Source organism: Bubalus kerabau, chromosome 1, assembly GCF_029407905.1.
Source record: "Bubalus kerabau isolate K-KA32 ecotype Philippines breed swamp buffalo chromosome 1, PCC_UOA_SB_1v2, whole genome shotgun sequence".
NCBI classification, from domain to species: domain Eukaryota; kingdom Metazoa; phylum Chordata; class Mammalia; order Artiodactyla; family Bovidae; genus Bubalus; species Bubalus kerabau.
The window spans coordinates 20,913,145-20,934,049 of record NC_073624.1 but is presented as its reverse complement, the minus strand read 5'-3'; the positions used below and the strand labels follow the sequence as shown (position 1 = coordinate 20,934,049).

The window sequence follows — 20,905 nt, the reverse complement described above, 5'->3', positions numbered from 1 at the left end:
GGATTAAGAGACAACCGAGACCAATTTTTATCCTTTTACTGAGGAGGAAAAAAAATATTTAATATTTTTGTTGAATAAGGAATAGCGCCCAAGGCAGGTCCTTCTACTCCTGACCTCAGCCCCACGCGCTCCTGCTTTATAAAGCTATAGGACAGAGCAGAGTTGGAATGGAAAGAAAAGTAGAGCAGAAGACAACAAATTGGAAGGGAGCAGGGGGGTGCAAAAAGAATGATGACAGCCACATATGTACCCAATACTTTTAGTTCCTGCAGCAAATCAGAATGATGGCAACCCAGTCCCTACACTGGCCAGTGAAGATGCAGGAGAAAATACCCAACACTAAGGGAGTGACAACAGAAGTCTGGGCCACAGCTACAGTTGGGAGGAGCCGGAGGGAAGAGGGAGGACCAGGTTTTCCTACTTGTGTCACACAAGCCCCACCACCGCTGCCGAGGCACACCTACAGTCCACCCATTTTCTTGTCTCACACCACACTGTACATTCCTCCTCCTCCTCCTCCTGGAGAATTCAGACCCTGGCTAGACACTTCACTCCGGGATAAGGCTGAGCAGTCCTAGTTCTCTAGACTGCCTCTTTCACAAAGATTGGATTAGGGTAGGTGAGAATTGTGAAGATTTAAAAAATAAAACCCAGAGAAACGTCAAAGCTGCCACCATGTAGCACCAGCGACCAATTCTTGCACGGTTCTTCCCTGTCTTGGTGATCCCCTCCTGCAGAAGACAGCACAGCTCTGTCTTCCTCATGGAGTCTCTGCTGGCACCAGGTCATAACCTGGACGGTGGGGAGTGTCTGCCTTAGGCTGGTTTGTGCAAGAGGGCCACCTTAGGTCTCCTTGAGGACATTTATCTTAGCACAGATCTTGAGGGCAGGACCCAGCTTGATGTTCATGGCACTCATGAGATGTTCCTCTTTAAGTAATAAGAGGGCCTGTCCATCAATCTCCTGGGAACGAAACTCCTCTGCAATCTCTTGGCAGCCTAGGAGGAAACAGTGGGGTATGTATGAGAAGCTATAGCTACATGGTAGCACCAAAAGTACTTGTCCTAAATCCAGTGATACAGTGGCCTGAGATGTCAAGATATGGAAGCAAAATGAAACCAGAGCAACTAGCTGTTTTTTTAAAAAAGGAGCCAAGATAAAAGAACTAAGGTGTTCCGCCAACTAAGCTGTTCAATTCAAATAACTTGAGGAAGGGAAGGGAGAGCAAAATATAGTGTTTTCTTTGACACTGGCAAGAAAATCAGCGTTCATGCCATCTTTAAGGGCCCAAAATTCAGACAAAAGAGCGAGAACGGTAGGATGGTTTTCCTTTTTGGAGAAAACTATCCCTTGTCAAGTGTGTGCGTGTATACATGCTCAGTCCCATCTGACCCCATGGACCATAGCCCACCAGGCTCCTCTGTCCATGGGATTCTCCAGGCAAGAATAGTGGAGTGCGTTGCCATTTCCTTCTCTGGGGGACTTTCATCATACCATACTTAGGCCTCTACGTTTCCATTTACAAAGCCCTGTGGGATGGCCTCAAAAAAACCATACGAAAACAAAGCAATACAGATGACCCAGGTTCTGGTGGACAGGCCCTTGATACCTTGTAGAGAAGCAATGAACTCATAGACTTCCTCTACGCTCCAGCGGCTAGGATTACTGGATAGGAACACAGGGTTGATGCCATGTAATTCTGGGGTGGGTGGAGCTGTGTTGGGATTCCCCAGATCACGTTCTCCATGCCCTGCTCTCACGGATAAAGGCCCAGGAGATGTTGGAGAGAGTGCTTCATCATAACTGGAATTATCTGAACCCCGGCTAGAGTCCTCTTGACCCTACAGGAAAAACAGGTCATAAGTAAGCATCATGAGGTCTCCCTCTCTACCCCCACCCTGGGTTTGAGACACAGAGGAAAAACTAATTCCAGCACAAGTACTCTGTACTTCATATGCAAATACCCAAAGTCACTAGTCTGCTCTCAAGTGCCTTTCAAGTGTGAACTGTGTCCCTCTCTTGGTTCCCCTCTTCTGCCAACAACTCCCCTAGATTTTCCCTCCTCTAACAAGGCGTAAGGATTAACAGAAACAACAGGTAAATCAGATGAGAAGAGAGAAAAAGATAAGGATTTTGGAATCTGGAGTGATGTGATCCACATGAAACCAGAGTTCTGGTCTCACACTTTTTTCCCAGGGGAAAGGAGCTGCTCTGCGGGGGAGAGAAGGAAACAGGCCCGGTTTGCAGCATCGCGCCCCACACTGGTGGCTCACTCGGTGGCGCTTGCCCTGGATCTTGGCACGGGCGATGTCCGAGGAGCTGCGGCGGGGTCCGCGCCTGCGAACACGGGCGTAGTTGGCTTCCTGAAATTCTTTCATTTTTTTCCTCTTCAGCCGGAATTGGTGGCTACAGCTCACATTATACCTGCGGGTCAGGGAAGATACACGAGGTCAGGGGTGCTGCTATGCAAGACCACCTTGCTCCTCTGCTCTACATGTGAACTAGGATTTTAGGGGCCAATTTGGGGAAGAAAATGAAGGCGAAGGAGACGTTAGCTCTGAGTCTCGAGCGGATCCTGGGGAAGGGGTGTCCGAGGGAGGAGGGTGAGACGGGAGCCTACTGTACCTCTTAGCGCAAGTCATGGAGCAGAATCTCTTGGAGCCGCGGAACTGCTCAGCGGGGGCGTACTTCCCACAGTACTCGCACTTCAGGAGGTTCGCCTTCTTATCTAGCTCTGAAAACAATGCAGAGCTGCAGGGCTGCGTGGGTTCCTGCTGCCGCTCAGGCCACCCTCAGGCCCAGCACTGGACTCGAATTACTCTCAGCGTTCCCCTCAAAGACCTACTCAGCCTAACTGAGAATCCCGAAAACAAAGTTCAAAATCCAAAACCATAAAGACCTGTCCCTCAAGACATCACAGTCTTCCTAACCTTAAGCCAGATGATCTCCATTTTAAGTGACTAATTTCTTCATAATTCGTAGTCTCAGATTTGACTGCACTTTTCCACAGGAGAGAGGAACTAATTACTAATGCCTGGAAAGATATGAGATTTCTCCCTTCCCACCCCACCCCCCCACACACACAGACACAGAAGTTTTCAAAAGCAGGAGAGGGGAAATGTAAACAAGACTCCTTAACATATATCACAGAATCTAAAATAAGGAGAACTGGAAATTAAGAAACAGCCTATTTCATATTATCCTTTGAAAAATATATCCTTATAGTAAATAACCCAACAGATCAGCTTGATAAAATTCCCCTTAACCCTATGGGAACAACTTCTGTGTGATTCCACGTATACTGATGTAGATGGACTTCACATAATTCCCACTTGAAAGAGCTAATTCCTATTTTACGCTAAGTCCTCAAGCACATCTCTATCATCCTCGTTCCTAGATGGGTCTCTAAATGAATACTCACCAGCAGATGGGCTGTCCCCATCCAAGGGACCACCCGACTGATTCTCATTCAGTCCTGTGGTGAGGCCAGTCTGCAGGGGCTTCTCAGACTCTTTCAATAACTGAGAACAACCCACCTGTTCCAGAAAAAGGTGAGTTACATTAGCCTAACTCCTTTCTATAGCTTTCCCCACCACTTCTCACCACCATGTCTTTGCCTCGATCTCAGAGTTAATGGCCAAGTCCGACGCAAATAGAACCATTTTCAATATGGCAATCTAGAGTCTCTAACTGGCTTTTTTCAGATTAGCTGCTGGAGAAGGGGCTCCTACCCCAGCTCCCTATCTTGTCCTTTTCCTTCCTGAACTGCAGGGAACACACTTGGAAGCAAGAGACCTGTGTTCTAAGTCCTGGTTCTGCAACTCATGGTATCCAGAAAAGTCTCTCAACTTCTCCACCACAATTTTCTTCACCATGAAACAACCTAATTAGAGACTTCCCTGGTGGTCTAGTGGTTGAGACTCCAAGCTCCCAATGCAGGGGGCCCAGGTTAGTCCCTGGTCAGGGAACTAGGATCCCAAATGCTGTACAATGCCCAAATGCTATACAAAGGGGCCCAAAAACAAACAAACAAAAAACAACCACGACAGCCTTAAAGGTCACTTTTTTCCTTTGCTTCTCCTCTCCCCACTATTTTCAGTTCCTGGTCTACACAGTCTCTCTTCTTCTTTTCCCTTCCTTCTTCATAGCTAATCCTACAAACAACAGAACTGAACCATTCTCTAATAATTAAATAGTTCTGAGCCTTCTGAGTCTCTGGAGTTTGAAAAGACAGCCCAACAGACCAAGTCCCCATGTGAAAGCCCCACCTTCTGGCCCTGCCCTCACCGGGAAAGGCTCTGCTCCTTCCTGGATAACGAAGCCTTCGATGATGTGGGTGAGGATCTGGGGCTTCACAATGGCCTGGGGGGGCTTGGAGTCACCCATCTGTCTGGATACCATGGCCAGCGAAGGAGGGGGCGCTGATGGGGCAGGAGCCAAAGCTACAATGTCACTGCTCAGGGTGTTAGCATTCGTGCTGGTCACTGGCTCAGCTTTCTCTAGAAAATAAACACGAGATTAAAGAACGGGGAGGGGATGACCTAAGTGATCCAACGATGAGCCAAGCCAGCCTGATCCTCCACAGTAGCACAAGTTCCTCTTTGATCAATCATCCTGGCTTCCCTGTGTCCAGCTCTCCACCAAGTTCAGGCCCACATTCTAATGAATCAGACTAAACTCTTAGCTCACTCAGAGCTTTCCTCTCATTTCTGTGCACTCGGCAGTCCTGCAGAAGTCCGTTCCTCACCTCCAAGACCGCCCTTCTCCTCCATGGCCTTTGGGCTCTCTACCACTGGTGATGTCTTCGCGGGAATCATTGAACTCAGTGTGGAGACATCATCTCGCTCCTCCTCAGACTCAGCCTTGCGCTTTACAGCCAGTGTCTGGGGTTTGCCCTATAAAGTGAAGAACAGGAAGGAAAACAAGATTTATGAGCAAAGGATAATGATGAAACGCAATTACTCCCATACTGTCCAAGAAAATTTTCTTAGTTCTAGATTCCCCAGTGTGTATATGTCCCATGGTACAGTAAAATTTCTGGTCATTCCCAACAAGTGTAATTTCTACATCAAGACAGAAGAACATACATTATTTAGTCCTGACCTAGACCTGGAGACCCGGGTTCATCACAGCCCAACTGAGAATTGTTGTTTTTTTAAAGATTGATTCTGGTGGTTAAAGCTGTATCTTAATATAACTTAGTATAGATCCAAAAATACAGAATTTCATGTAGGAGTATGACATTCAGGTATTATATATGTTGATGTCTCTCTCTTATGAAAGACTGAATACATGCCAGGATCTTAACCTTCCATTAAACTCTCTCTTACAAAAGAAGCACTAATATCCTAACCTTCTCAACCCTTTATTCCCTTCCGAAATTAAGCTCAGGTCCCCTTGAGGATGACCTGTGCTCACAATCACAGGGCAACACTCACCGGCAGGTGCACAGACTGCATGTAGAAGGCGGCAGGGACCTGCGCGACCACCGGTGAGGAGGTGGTCGCCCCTCCCTTCACCACATGCGCTGTCCCCTGCACGGGGGCCAGGGTCATCCCGGAGGCCAACGTGGGTGGGCACTCCTGCAGCGCACCGGGGGCCTGGGATGAAGGCGGCGAGGAGGCCAAGTGGGCCTGGCCTGGCGGCACTGTGCCTGGCATCCCCCGGGAAGTGGGGACTGCAGCTGCCAGCTGGGCCAGCCCCAAAGCCTGGGCCTGGGCTGTACCCGGCTGCCGGGTGCCCACCACCTGCACAGGGATGTGGGGTGGGGGCTGCTGGGCAGCAGACATCTTGGCAGCCCCTAGCTGAGGGGGCTTGAGGGGGGCTGCCGGCGGTTTGGACTGGATGGGAATAGGGGGCTTGGGGGTGGGGTCCGGCGGCAGGGACAGCGGTGAAGACTGCAGCATGGGCTGGACGACCAGGGTCTGGGCTGGCTGCTGGGATGGGGACGGCGGGACCGGCTGGGTCGGGGGACCCGGCGGAGGCTGCGGGGCAGCGAGGGTGGTGGCCTGCTGTTGCTGCTGCTGCTGCTGCTGCTGCTGGGCCAGCTGGAGGTGCGTGGCTGTGTGCAGAAGCTGGGACTGGCGGTGCGGGAACTGCTGCTGGTGGTGGATGGCGATCTGCTGCTGGATCACCACCTGCTTCTGCTGGAGGTGGATCTGCTGCTGCTGCTGAATCAGGGAGTGGGGCTGGATCTGCGTGTAGGTGGCTGCGGGAATGAGCCCCCAGAGACACAAAGGGAAGGGAGAGCAGACATGAGCAACATCATCAAAGGCGCCAGTCAAAGCAGTTTTCCACGGTGTACCTAGTTGTAGACTCAAACTACAAATGGAAAGCGAGCTGGAGGGGCCGGACAGGCTGCCTGGTTTACACTCTTTCCTCTGAGTCGGACGTTACCAACCATCTCCAGCCTTAAAGATGTCAGGGAAAGACCACCTTTGCTCAAGCATGTAACAGTCCTCACTAATTTCTTGCATTTATCTAACTCTTTTTTCTCTTTTTTCGCTTTACTTAAATCCTATTACTTGGCACTCAGCAAGGACAATGGCGGGCCCAATCTAATCTTCATGGTTAGATTCTGCTCCTCAAACGCCAAGTCCACATTTCATTCGTTTTTATATCCCTAGAACCCAGCCCAGGTCCTGATACACGAGAAACACTTAACAGTCACTGAAAGAATAAATATCCACAGAGGTAAAGATACCAACATCTTCCCATGATTGCCTCGGGTCTCCACGATTCATTAGTTTAGGTCACCATCCATGAAAAGTTTTAAGAGTCAGCCGCTGTGGGCTAGGACTTGACCCAGTTCCCTCCACTGCAAACTGGAGATGTGATCTCCCCTGCTTCACACCCTACCAGAGTGCCCAGAAACTATATGTGACATGAAAGCACTTTGATATTACAAGTGCCATAGTTTGTAAAGTGCCATACTAGGTGTTAGTAAAACAAATGATAAGTAACTCTTAAATTTGGGGAGTACATTACTCAAATAGACAACACTTAAAGTACTAGAAACAAGAAAGCAAAAATAAACACTACCAGATAGGGTATACACATCTAACTCTATCCACAGCCTGAAAGCAAGCACTACCCTGGGTTATTACTATTATTTATTCTTTTTAATCCTCCTTACCATCAATACAGATGATCACAAGTTGGACTGTATTAAAGCAGGGCTCTATCTGCTCACCCTAAGTACTCGAAGGCACACAGTCTTTGTTCTACACTGCCAACTGACCAACAGTAAATGTGTGAGGAAGAGAACTCATCCCTTATGATAAATTGCAAGCTCCATGAGCAGAAGAGTCTGTTTTTCAATGATGTATTCCAGTACCCTCCCTAGAACACAGCAAGCTATTCAAAAAGAACTGAGTGGGAACTTCCCCAGTAGTCTAGTAGTTAAGATTCCACCTTCCAATGCAGGGAACGGGGGTCTGATCGATCCCACATGCTTGGGACAATTAAGACTGTGCACCACAACTACAGAGAAGCCTGTGCACAGCAATGAAGAACCAAATGCTACAATGAAGACTGCAGCACTTAGTTGCGAGCTACAACTAAGACTCAGAACAACCAAATCTAAAAAAAAGAAAGAAAAGACCCTAGTGAATGAAAGGGTAGAGGGAGCAAATTGAAGAAGTCAGGGCCTAAGAAGGAGAGGACAAGGCAACTTGTAAACTGCTGCTGCCTGGCAGGAACAGACAAGATCCCTCTCTGCTACCTGTCATCTTGTCTCCTGGACTAATACGAACAAGGCTGATGTGATTCTTTCCTTCCACTATTTCAGGACCAAAATGAGCAAGAAGGGCAAAGACACGGACCCTGAAGACTTCAAGCTAGCCCCGAAGGAATAAGAACATTATGGGTGGAGACAGAGTACCTGAGCTAATGAGGGTCTGGCTGGGAGCAGGAGTGGCGGTCCTGGTGAGGTTCATGCCCACGTTCTGTTGACCAGTTCCGTCTGCTTCTGCTTTCTTGGCTGCTGCGCTTTCTGCTTCTGTCTGGCTGCCCTGACTCACAGTCACTGCCTGGGCTGCAGGCAAGGGCTGCACCACTCCAGTGCCCTTCCTGGGGCAGCTCCCACCACCACCCATTCCTGAGGAAGATAACTGCCCCAAGCCCCCAGGAGCCTGGCCGCCTCCTCCAGGACCCATGGACCCTGGGATGCTAGTCCCACTGCCTCCACCAGCTTGACTGAGGTTGAGGGACTGGCCTGAGGCCCCAGAGGAAGCCTGAGCCACCGCAAGGGCCTGGCTAGAGGCCTGGGAGAGGCTGGAGACAGGGGAGGCCCCAGGAGGGATGGCCTTCTGGGCAGAGCCTTGCATTTGGGGTCCTTGGGCAGAGGCCTGCTGGTTCCTGACGGCCAAGTTCTGCACCTGAAAGATAGGAAGCAAAAGGCAGATTGAGAAACTTGGGGAGCAAGGGCACTAAAGTGAAAGACTACCATGACTGAGTCAGAAGCAGTGAAGACAGTTACAGATATTCCACGGCCCCCCTCAGCTGTACCCTCACCTGTACACACACAAAGAAGGTCTTCCCAGAGAGGAGCTCTCAAGTCATATCTGATTCTCAGTCTCCTTCATTCTCTATAAAATCTGTCATCAAGTTTGGTTATTTTATTCCTTCAAGATGTCTCAGACTTTCCCTTTCTTCCCCATTCATTCATTAAACATCTACCAACTACCAACTACCAACTATGCTGCAGGTACTGCACTGGATACTGGGAACGCAGAGATGAAAAACACAAGCCCCTGCTTTTAATGAGTACTTCCTACTCGAGAAGACAAGAAAACCAAGTTACACCACGCACAGATATGCACCCAGTGCTAGGGGAGTGCAGAGGAGGAAGAGTAGTAACTCAGACAAAGCGCATGAGGGAAGACATGCTAACACAGGCGATGTCTGAGCTGAGAACCTACAGGGTTTGAAGACACAGGTAACAACAATGCAAGACCACTGAGCCAAGAAAGAGCACCGTGTTTTTGGAAATGATAAATATTTCATTATGTTTGGGGAAGGCTGGAGGGAGTGGCAAGAAATGAAGCTGTGCAGGTAGGCTGAGGCTAGAAAGATGCCAGATCTTGAAGGGTTTGGAATGTTAAAATGAGAAATTCCCAGCACCAAGCACAGTGCCTGGCAGACCGCAAGTGGTCCAGTGTATCAATGGAGAGAAGGGATGACAAGCTCTTAATAAATCAGAGGAAGCCACTGAATACTCATCAGAAACACCACAATCAACTCTATTGTTGAAACCATTCTTTGAGCGCAGCCACACTGGAAAACAGTTTGGCATTTTGTCCTAAAGTTGAAATATTCACACATGCTCTAACCCAGGAGTCCCACAAGAGAAGTGCTCGCTGTAGACAATGGGAGGCATGTGTAAGAATGGTCACAGCAGCACGAGTCATCCTAACAAAAGCCTAAAAACCAACCAAATGGCCACCATCAGAAGAGAGGATGAATGAACTGTAGTATATTCACACAGTGGAATATTACATGGAAATCAAAACAAAGTACAATGACATGCAACAATACAGATAGATTTTGACAATAAGTCATTTAATGAAGGTATTCCCCAAAGGATTATATACAAGGTAACTACCTTATAGATTTAAATACAAATTTATATTTTATATATATATATATATATATATATATATATCCACATGGTATCTGGAACTTGCTTCTAAATAATCCACAGATGAAGGGAAAGGGCCTGGAGAAACTGACCACATGTCAATAAATGCTGAAGTTGGATGGTTAAGCACATACAGATTCATATTTCTTTGCTTTTATAAATGTTTGAAATGTTCCATATTAAAAAGAACATTTTAGAAATATAGTAAAGGCAGTAAAGCTATATACAAAAAGGGTTACAGGGAAGGATGAATCAGAATGAATGTCACCATGGATGAGTAGGGGCAGGCAGTGGAGCTCCATCTGGAGCTGGGGGTGGCTTATTACATGATTAAAACTTACAGAGTAAATGTTTTAAAAAGTGGACCATGAATGAACCATTGATGAGAGGATGCCACGAGTCAAGATTATGATTCATCAAATTCTGTAGGCCAGAGGTACAATTAAAAATGTTAGGGAAGTTTGTGATAGAATGGATATATGTGTGTGAATGGCTGAGTCCCTCTGCTGCTCACCTGAAATTATCACAACAAATGTTAATAAGCTGTACTCCGATACAAAATATAAAGTTTTTTTTTTAAGTAACAATGTATATCTTCTTATTAAAAAAATTTATCCTGATAGTAATATGGGAGAGGGTTAGAGACAGAAGCAAATAAGGCTGAAATTAAGAGGCCAGTTAGGAAACTAGTAGAGTAATTCAGGTGAAAAATAAAAAGAACCCGAATTCAGACAATAGTAAAGTAGAGAAATAACAGCTTTCGAGAGAGATTTACAAAAATCATCAGGACTGGGTTACTGGGCCACGTACATATTACCTGGCAATTACGAAGATTCTTCTCATCAGCCTCCTTCCCGTCATGGCTATTAAAACTTTCCTCCTCTCCCTGTACCTCTAAACCACTTCCTCTTTCCCCTCTCACTGTTCACTCCCACAGAGATGATACCACCACCTCTGGTCCCACCACCAAACCTGGCCCTGTACCTCCGTCAGCCCCCATCATTCTCCCCTCACCCCGGCCACCTTCTCTCCTTCCTCCTATCAAAGGCTCACTAGGCTCAGGATCTTATTCCCTCCTCCTCAATTCTTTCCTGTCCCTTCATTCACCTCTCCTCTGCTGGCTCCCTCCCACCGCCAAGCCTGAACCCCCTCCCCAAGCCCAGCTTCACCCTCCTCTCCTGTTCCTACATTCAAGGCTGAGGAATGTCGCCTGTGTGATCAAAAAGAGAGCCAAACTCTTAAACACTCACTGTGTCCAGGCACTGTTCAAACACTCAGACACGTCAACTCACTGAGTCCTCACAACATACCCTGGGACAAGTATTTTATAACGGCTATTTAATAGACAAAGAAATTGTGGCAAGAAGATGTTGGGCCATTTGCAGGGGTCACAGTAAGTCAGAGTTGGAACTGACCCTAACGAAGAGTCACACTTTCAACCACTACTCTGTCCATCCACAGACCAACACACAAACATCTGATGAGCAGATGTGTAAGTGAAAGAACTGCTATGGAAGCAGGTTCTGCCTCATCCTGAGCCACCACTACTGCTGGCGTCTAAACCAAAGGCTGTATCTCTAACTGATCCCAGCAGTTTCTCAGCAGGTTCCCTCATTTCTCTTCCTTCTCCAGGCACAGGCTCCAAAATCAGTCTTTCTCAAGTAGTTTCCTGCCCCTCTTAATCTGCTGCTCAAGTCAGCAGTGTCGCTGCTACCTATGAAGTCACGTGGCTTTCAGATTTGTCCTTAACAATGCCCTTTCCTGCCACAGGCTTACTGTCTCCACTTTATTCACTCATCTCCAACTCACAGTCACATATCTGAGTAGTCAGGCTTTGACACATGCTATTCTCTCTCTCTAGTGTTCATGCTACTCCAAATCAAATGCCACCCATCCTTTCAGAATCTGCTCAAGTTTACTGAAATGCAGAGCTCAATGTTTACTTGCTGACTGATAAAAACTAAAAGAATGAAATAAGTATCATGAGACCCTAGTTTGTATGCCATGCAAAAGAAGCTAAAACACTGCTCTCTATATATATATTTTTGTTTGAGATAAGGCACAGAAAACACACTGGTGAGGAAGATTATACTGGGAACACCTTTGAGCGAAACAGACTGCTAAAGGTTGAAAGCTATAGTAACTCATAGAGAAGAAATCAAGTGTTCTGCCAGCAACTCAGCTTGATGTCTGTCTTACCAGAATTCCCTCCACCACCCCCTTATCTTCCAGGGAGTACTGCAAGGACAAGGAACTAGGACTTTCTGAATAAAACTGAGCTATGGAGAGCTAAAAGGAGGGCAGGGACACCAGTCCTGTATTAAGAATAAAGCTTCCCTGGATAAGGGGAGTTTGGAGGGAAAATGGATACACATATATGTATGGCTGAGACCCTCTGCCATCCACCTGAAATTACCACACCATTATCAGCTATACTCCAGTATAAAATAAAAAGTTTTTTTTTTAAAAAAAGGAGGTGGCTTCCCATATCCCCAGGGCTGTTTTCAGTTAAGTCTACTTCCCTTCCTAATTCAAATCACTAAAAAGGTGTAAGGGATTCAGGTTCTACAGAAATTGAAGGTGGGATGGGGGGAAGAATTCTGAAAAGTGGTAATGGGGTGGAAGGGTGATCCCTGGTCCAAGGCCACTCCATTCGCCCTCCCCAGGGCCCGTCTGCAGGTCAAGTGGTCACCACTGACCTGATCGGCATCTGTGTGGACTCCAGGAGACTGAGCAGATGGCGCCTCCTGCTGGACTGCAGCCACTGCCCCGTTAGGCATCAGGATGAGTTGGGAGGCTAGAGGCACATTCCGGCCCAGGGTCCGGTTTACCTGCAATAGGTTTCCCAGCTGTGGCTGGCAAGGAGAGGATGAAGAGCAGAGGAAACAGAACAAGAGAAAGGGGAGAGAGACAGAAGAAACGGAAGGGAAGGACCACAAGACAAAATAAACAGAAGATACGAAACCGCTAGGCCCTGCCCCTTTCCACACCAACCCAGGAGACCCTCATCCTCCACGTGTGATGAATCGTCCGAAGAAAACCTGAAACGTGTATAAACTATACACTGACAACAAAGAATCAAACATCAAAAAGGCTGAGACAATGAGTTGGGAACAAGGGTTTATATATACTAAGCAGACAGGCCAAGAGGTAACAATTAGGATTTGTGCACGTGAGCCATGGCTTTAAAGATTAGACTATATCTGGTGCAAATTTCTTTAAAACTGAGGTGAAATCTTCTAACTTAGGATCTCAATTGTTTGTAAGCTACCTGTGAACACTGAGCGTCACATCTAGAGGTAAGTCAGGCATAGGAAGCAGATCCGCTTGTCCTAAAACATCTGGGTAACCATGATGACACGGACTTCCCTTGTGGGTCAGCTGGTAAAGAATCCGCCTGCAGTGCGGGAGACCTGGGTTTGATCCCTGGGTTGGGAAGATCCCCTGGAGAAGGGAAAGGCTACCCACTCCAGTATTCTGGCCTGGAGAATTCCATGGACTGTATAGCCCATGGGATCACAAAGAGTTGGATACGACTGAGCAACTTTCACTTTCAACCATGATGACATAAAACAGCTTTCACTCTGGGAAATTCCCTGGTGGTCCAGTGGTTAAGACTTGAGCCTGGGTTCAATCCCTAGTTGGGAAACGAACATCCCAAAAGGTGCACAGTGCAGCCAGAAAAAAAAAGGCTTTCACTCAACAAGTCAGAGAACAGTTATGTCCCTGGGACAATGGTGGCTGTGGCTTACCCGTAGATACATCTGGGCCTGGGACTGGTTGAGGGGTGGGGAGGTGGTGTTCCCCAGTAGCACAGACTGGGTCAAAGTGGTAGCACTGGGAGAGCTCACACTCTGGGACCGGCTGATGAGCTGGGCAGCCGATGTGGTGGCCAGATTGATCTGTGTGGTACAGAAGGGAACCAGGACTAAGGATGGGGGAAGAGACACAAGGAAATACACATGACTGACAAACTCAGAGTGACACCAGCAAAAGCAGAGTATCTCACTTTCACAGAGTCAGGAGGAAATGAACACCTTACCATCCACACCTGTTATCCTGGCCTCTGAAGGCTATCAGCAAAGTACAGAAACCAGGCCCTAATCACCAGTGTAAGAGCTGAGGAGCAAAGGACGAAATGGAATAGATTCTACTTCTCAGTCAAGGATCCAACGATTAGCCCTTGGGACCCTTTGATTCCTCCTGCCCAGGATTTTCTTCCTCCTTAAGACACCTCTACAGATCCATGCTGGTTACTCTCCCTTCTACTGATATTCTCTACGCACGATCAGTAAATACCATCAATGGTGAAATGAACACTCTCAGATCAATGGCACAAAGTATTGGGTTGGCCAAAAAGTGCACTCAGGTTTCCTGAAATATCTTACAGAAAAATCTGAATGTTGGCAAACCCAAGAATTTAACTGAAAGACACAGACCCAGGGAGGAAAGCCCCTCGGTGGGGACAGGCAGTACTCACGGAGGCCTGGGTGGTGGTGGTCTGCTGCTGTGCAGTGCTGGTGTTTGGGGAGCTGGCCTGCCGACTGGCAGCAATTGTGGCCTGTTAGAGGGCAAAGAAGACAAGGGAGAGCAGAGACAACGAAGGCAAAGGCTCTGAATCTTCCAGGGACAAATCACAGGCACAAAATATAACTGAGATTTCAGGTAAGAGCAGTGAGCCTCTACTGTGGAGCAAGGACAAGTGTGTTCACTATGTCAATCACCCTCATATTACTACATATGCTAACCCCACGACTCCCACATAACCCACCCAGGGCAGTTGGCAGCCCTTGCTCTTTCTCCTGCTTTCTTTTAGCTGGAAGAACCTTTGGTCAGGTCACATCAGAAGTCACTGCTAAGTCCAGCCCAGAGCTGCCTGACTGATACAAATGTAAGGTGAGCCACCTATATAATTTTCTAATATGAACATTTTTCAAAGAGTAAAAAGAAACAGGAGATGTAAACTTTAAAAATTTACTTTATTCAAGCTCATCTGTCTCATTTTAACACATACCAACATAAACGAACTTCTGAGCTTTTTCGAACTAAAAAGTCTCTGAAATTCAAAATCTTCTCCCATATCTCCATCTGGACTAGCTGCATTTGTTGGTTTTTTTTTTTTTTTTAAGGAGAAGGATTTTCTAAAATATTTGGCTGGGTCCCATCTTAGTTGCGGTACTCATAGTCCTCATTGCATCATGTGGGATCTTTCAGTGCAGCCCAGACTCTCTCGTGGTGGCGTGCGGTATCAGTAAACTACAGCATGGGCTTAGCTGCTGCAAGGTGTATGATACCTTACCTCCCCGACCAGGGACTGAACCCTCGTCTCTTGCACTACAAGGCAGATTCTCAACCGCTAGACCACCAGGCAAGTCCTAAAGACTAGCTGTATTTTAAGTGCTCAACAGCTGCCTGTGGCTAACGGCTACTACACTGGACAGTGCGGGGCTAGCACACAGCCGTGCTACCTCTAAAAGGCAGTTCTCCCACGGTTCTTACTGTGAGCCCACACGCCGAGGTCCACTCATCCTCCTGCAGAAGGACAGGAGGCACGGGACACTGTTCCCAGCCTGGCTCAGTGGAGGGTGTGGTGTGTTCCGACCCACCTGTACTGCCTGTCCCCTCCCTCCTGGGCCAGCTGGCTGCTGACCTCTCACCTGCTGGACGGCAGCCAGGCTATGCAGCTGGGCATTGCTGAGCTGCTGCTGGAGCATGAACTGGTGGAAATACTGAGCCGCGTTGGGCTGACGCTGCAGTGCCTGCAGAGCCTAGGGAGAAACAGAAGGGAATCATTCCACTTGGGATGAACCACTCCTAACTCCTATGCTGTGGAAATCACTGGGATCCTGGGAAAGAGACACATGGGGAGGAGAGAAACAAAGGAAAAGATAGGTATCTGGTTAGCCTGTCAACATCTGATATGTCCATTTTTATATTAGAACCAGTGAGTTCATGTAGTCCTTACAAAGTAGGGACACGATTAATTGAAAAATACAGCAGTATAATCTCACATGAACTTGTATTTCCCAAAATGGAATCTGGACATATCTGATATAACAATGAATTAGGACTAAACTGGCTGAAAATAAATGGAATGTTGATTGATGTAAAGAGAAGAAAATAAAAGACCATATTCTAGGGACACAGTAAAGGTGATAGAGCCCTGCCTGTGTGCGTGCTCAGTCGTGTCCAACTCTTTTCGACCCCATGAATTACAACCTGCCAGGCTCCCCTGTCCATGGAATTCTCCAGGAAAGAATACTAGAGTGGGCTGCTATTTCCTTCTCCAGGGGATCAACCCAGGGATCAAACCCGCATCTCTTGCATCTCCTGCACTGGAAGGCTGATTCTTTACCACTGAGCCACCTAGGAAGCCCGACAGGGCCCTAAAGGGTTGAAAATGATGAAAAATAAAATAAACAGTGACTATGAAAGGCTGTATCAGGTAAAATTTCCAAGTAACTGGAATTTTTAAACATCTACAGTATAATGCTAACAGGTGTTTATAAAGACAGTGTCAGTAATTCAGTTTTGGCGTTAACTTCAAAGCCAAAACTACATTCCTTTTTTTTCTTTCCAGGAGCCGAAATAGTTGAGGTTCTTAACTTCCACTACCCAGGGTGATTTTCAAGAAAGAACCAAAAATAAAAACCTGACAATCCTTGAAGAGAAATGGTTAGTGAGATCTAGCAACATGAACTGAATGATATAAAAACCTTAAAGACTGATACCTAGTTCTGCCTGCTTGCTCAAACTGTTGTAAACCCCAAAGGTTCTCAGACCTGCAAGGGACCTTTGTCATCACCTGATCGTACTTGCCCAGTTTGCTGGAAAGAAACCAAGGGTGATTATCTTCCTGCATCCTTGCCCACCCCAAGCCAATGCTCACAGCCCCTCAGTGCTGAGCCTCACCTGCACAGCCTGCCGTTCATACAGTGACATTTGAGCGATCTGGGGCCGAGAGCTGCCCCCAGAGCCAGAACTCCCATTGGTGGAGTTGGAGTTCTGTTCACTCTCAGTCTCCATGATAGAGGTCCAGGGTCCCCACGGCTGGCGCTCTGACTCCAGACCTAGATGGAAGTAGCAACGGGTTAAAATGTGCACCTGATCTCCAGTGACTATTTCATGTTATTATTTATTCAAGTTACCTAAGAACCTTCCTTTTCTTCCAGAAGCCATGACTGCTCTGTTTTAATAATGACCAAATCTTCAATACACTTATAACCATATCTTCCCCACCATCTTTTGAAACTAAGCGATGTCTCAAAAAACACTTTTACATATTTCCTCCTGGCTGTCATTAAATAGAAAATGGCCTGAATGTAAGATGGTTCCTTATAAGAGTAAGGCTATTTTATATCCCCATCACACTTTTGAACAGTTTAAAATCATCCCATTTAAAACTTACTGTTTCCTCATTTTTATCTGCACATGCAACATCACTATCAGCCTCACCTTAACAATGGCCACCATGTACTGAGGAGTCACTAGGCGCCTCCTCTCACTGGGCTAGGCCCTTCACCGCCATTATTTATCAGTGCTTTATGGTAAATATAATTATCTTCACTCTACAATTGTGGAAATGAGGTTTTCAGAGGTTAAGGAAGTAGTCCTAGTTAAGAATCAAATCTTTACACTAGGACACAGGTCTTCAAACCAAAAACAATCTGTGGTTAAGGCCGTGTCACTCACTTTGAGTACCCATTGTCTTCCTTCTATGGAGGAGGGGCTTATGGTACCGAAAGGACCAAAGCAACATAGAAAGTCATAAAACTGGGAGGTAGAAGAGCTAGCCTATAGCCCATCTCACCCAAAGAGCTGCCTGGCTGGAGCTGGGGCTAGTAGTAACACCTTGGCCATATTACTTTATCTTCTTCTACCTCAGTTCCCCTGGATGCAGAGAATTCCCAAGTAAATATAACACATCATTGTAACAAATGACTTACAGGTATTAAACATAGTAAAGACAGCAATCAAAGCTTCAAGAAAGTAAGATTCAACGTTTTCGCCCACTAAAGTAACCAGAATTTATCCTCTGGGGTCTACTCTAAAATTTGCAAAGAACACATGAAAACATTGCTAAGAACACAGCAAAGAAACAGATGAGAAGGAAGAAGAAACATGCCATCAAAGCAGCGTTAAATGACAATAAGTTTCTTTGGTTCTTTCTTTTTTTTGTCCCCTTCTTTTGCTATTTTTTCTCTACTTTTGAGGCATGGAAGAGCCATTGTAAATATCAGGTCAGCACAGCACAATTTGGTTTAGGAATGTCAACAACAAATCAGAATATCTGCTAAGGTGTGTCGATAGTTTCACTCAGGTGAATCCATTTTAATGATACCATCCAAAACAAAGAAACTAAATAAAATCAAACTGCTTGGCCTTGGAAATTAGAGTTGGGGAGATTTCTTATGGGTCCATTCCCAGTTATAATCTGATTGCATCCTTATCCTCCAAGAATTCAGTTGTCCAGGAAGAGCAAATGTCATTGCAAACATGGATATAACCCATGAAGTACACAGGAGAAATCACACTGGCTTCTATCTTCACCCCACTAGTCTATCTTCATTCACCCCACATCTTTTGCCAAAATATCAAAGCACTAAACAGATACAGACCCATGAATCCTCATTATCAGCATGCGGGGGAAAAAAAGTGGGTAAGCATTAGAGGCAGCCGGGCATAGTTGTATAGAGGACGGGACTTAGTTCACTGGACTCAGAGAGAGGAGACCCCCTTTACTAGCTAGAGGAGACATGAATACCCTTCGTAGATGAAAAGGCTAATAAACTATATGATCCCCATCTTCCCCCCAAAATGGAAGTCTTAATAATTTTTCAGGTTATGAAATAGAAAAGAGGTAGAAAGAGATCAGTTTAAAGTCTTAAACAAAACCAGAAGAAACTGTCATCAAAACCAGGATTCCTGGATCCCAGGCACATAAGTCTATTCATTTGTGCTCAGCTTTGGGACTGTAAAATCAAATACAGAAAATGAAGACAACACAGTCTGGGAGGCACAGTCAATTTAAATTTTCAGAATTTAACTGGAAGAGAAAGCATGAAAAGCTGAACCATAGAGGTCCCCTGAATCACGAAACTGGGGTCATCCTGAAATATAGTATTTGGGGGTTGTGGGGCTGGGTTGGAGTAGATCTTTGGAAAGGAGCTAGAGGAAGATAATGAAGTGGACCAGGTACCGGGCCTCCTGAGCCAAGAGTTGGAGAAAATCAATTTCCCCAAGCATGAAACTCTTGCCTCCCAGGAAAGATGGGGCATAGATAGGAAGGGGGGAAGGAGAAGGCGGTGGGTTCGGGGGAGACTGTGCCACAGAAATCGAAGCCATCTGAAGAACAGGAGAGTAGACGCCCCCAGGGGTCCTTGTATCTAGAACCTTGATGAGAACGAGTTCCCAAGAGGAGTCAACCCCGCCGGGAGAAGGGGGGCTCAAGGAGCGGTGGTGCCAGGAGTGAACCGACCCCAAGTGAGCGGAGAAGTGTGCTTACTGATAGCGGGGAGACAGGCAGGAGGGAGACAGAAATCGAGGAATTGGGAGGCTGAGGAACCCAGGGGACCAGAAAAAGGCAGGGAGAGAACTAGACAGCACGCTTGGTTGGGAAAGCCAAAGTCAGAGGAGGGAAAATGAATGAGAGAAGGAGCGGTCAGGAGCAACTAGGGTGACGGACAGCAGTGAGCACAGCTCACTGTGTGAAAATGAATAGAAGAGCGAGAGGCTCGGGCGGCAGAGCGAAGGACCGCAGGGCGAGCGCCAGAGGTAGGCAGGGAAAGACGCCGGGGGAGGTACCTGGGGCGTTCCACAGCCCGCGGCGGCTGCAGAAACATCCCCGCGCGGCCAAGCCCCCGGAGGTCCTGCCCCTGCCCCGCCGCGGCCGCCCGCTTACCTCCGCGCCTGGCTCCGCACCCGGGCGCTCCCAGGATAGGGGGTGGGGGGCGTCCACCTCACGTGCCGGGGTCCCCGGGCGCCGGGCCGGGTGGGGGGCGCGCTCGGCCTCCGCGGCGGGCTCCCCTCGCCTCCTCCCCTTCCTGGAGGGGCGGGGGCGCCGAGGGCGGGGTGGGAGGCGCCCGGCGCGGCCGCGGCTCCCCGCCCCTCCCGCCGCTCCGGGTGCGGGCCGGCCGCGGCTCCGCCAGGCCTCCGGGGCTCGCTCCGGGGCCTGTCACTTCCTGCCGGGCGGAGAGGGTGGGGGCGGCAGGCCGGGGGCTGCGGGCCCGGCTGGAGGAGGGGGCTGGTGGGGAGGTGCTTCCGGGGCAGCCGGACCCCTCCCCCGTCCCTCCCCCTCCCCTCCGTGGCCTCCCCCCTCCCTCCCGCGCGTCCCTCGTTTCCTGCTGGCGCCCGTTGCCATGACGACGCCGCTGCCGGGCCTCCGCGCTCTAGGCCTCGGGGTTTTTTTTTCCCTCTCTCTCTCTCTTTCTCCTCTGTTTTTCCCTTCTTTCTCTCCGAGCGCTGCTCGTCGGTGGGAGGGAAGAAACCGAGAAAGTGGTGGCCTCTAGCGGGGGAAACTCACCTCTCTCAGAAAAGGAGAGGGAGATGGGAGAAGGGAGGGAAGTGACGTGAAGAAGGGGGGAAAAGAAGGTATTTTCTGGAGCTTCTGGGAATAAGGGATAGAAAGAAAGGATCAAAGGGACCAACAGGCTGAGCGGGAGAAAGCCAAGCAAGGACCCTAGAGAAACGGTAGACGGTGGAAGGAAATAAAGCCGAGGAAAGGAGAGAAAAGGACAGGAAAAAAAAAAAAGATTGAGGCAAAGGGGAGAGAATGTTGATGATTTAATTCCGCACCCCTCACCTCCACTCGGAGAAGGCGGGAAAAGCTGTACGGCAAACAGTGAACCCGTTAGGAGTTGACATTCCTTCAAAAGCTTCCGCCTAATATAACTTGCTTTGAATAACATGTTTAAGTCTGTTATTTCAGGGTTTGGTGTTCGTCTGTATTCTTAGATTTAAATGTGTATGTGAAAGAACGACAAAAACAAGGGAGAAGGCAGGAGTATAAAGAGAGTAGAACAATGGGGCTGTGTTTGGGAAGGCTAAACATTTGATGAAGCTGTGGCTTTTGTCACTTTTTTAAAAATCAGTTTTTAATTCTCTTAGCCTTTGAACACTCAACACATATTTCTAGAGCACCTACTAAGTGCAGTCCGGTTTTGGAGGCTTAAATTATATCAGAGCACAGAACAAAGATAACTCATTAACCTGTACGGATCGAGCCAGGGCTGCCTTGTGGATAAATAACGAAGTTGATGCTTTTTC

General features: G+C 47.7%; 1 protein-coding gene across 3 annotated transcripts; it reads right to left on the bottom strand.

Moving 5' to 3' along the window:
* Positions 1-20: 20 nt before the first annotated feature.
* Positions 21-19,842, bottom strand: PHC1 (polyhomeotic homolog 1). Of its 3 annotated transcripts, none has more exons than XM_055570155.1 (15): positions 19,542-19,842; positions 16,553-16,710; positions 15,298-15,408; positions 14,121-14,201; positions 13,393-13,542; positions 12,340-12,495; positions 7,883-8,378; positions 5,439-6,208; positions 4,748-4,895; positions 4,288-4,499; positions 3,422-3,536; positions 2,626-2,734; positions 2,274-2,424; positions 1,610-1,841; positions 21-998 (listed from the first exon to the last, which is right to left on the bottom strand). In XM_055570155.1, the coding sequence occupies exons 2-15, from the start codon at positions 16,664-16,666 to the stop codon at positions 844-846; spliced, it is 3,000 nt and encodes a 999-aa protein (XP_055426130.1). In that variant the 5' UTR covers positions 16,667-16,710; positions 19,542-19,842; the 3' UTR covers positions 21-843. The 3 variants fall into 3 exon arrangements, with proteins under 3 accessions (XP_055426130.1, XP_055426132.1, XP_055426133.1); XM_055570157.1 differs by having other exon boundaries at positions 12,340-12,471; XM_055570158.1 differs by lacking the exon at positions 13,393-13,542 and having other exon boundaries at positions 12,340-12,471.
* Positions 19,843-20,905: the final 1,063 nt, after the last annotated feature.

What these genes read in the sequence shown, in the direction of transcription:
- PHC1 (XM_055570155.1), bottom strand. Translation starts at nt 16,666, where the DNA reads ATGGAGACTGAGAGTGAACAGAACTCCAACTCCACCAATGGGAGTTCT. An exon ending in CCACCACCACCCAGGCCTCC is followed by an intron (nt 13,543 to 14,120) that starts GTGAGTACTGCC and finishes TGTACCACACAG; the next exon opens with ATCAATCTGGCCACCACATC. An exon ending in TGGGGACAGCCCATCTGCTG is followed by an intron (nt 2,735 to 3,421) that starts GTGAGTATTCAT and finishes CATTGTTTTCAG; the next exon opens with AGCTAGATAAGAAGGCGAAC.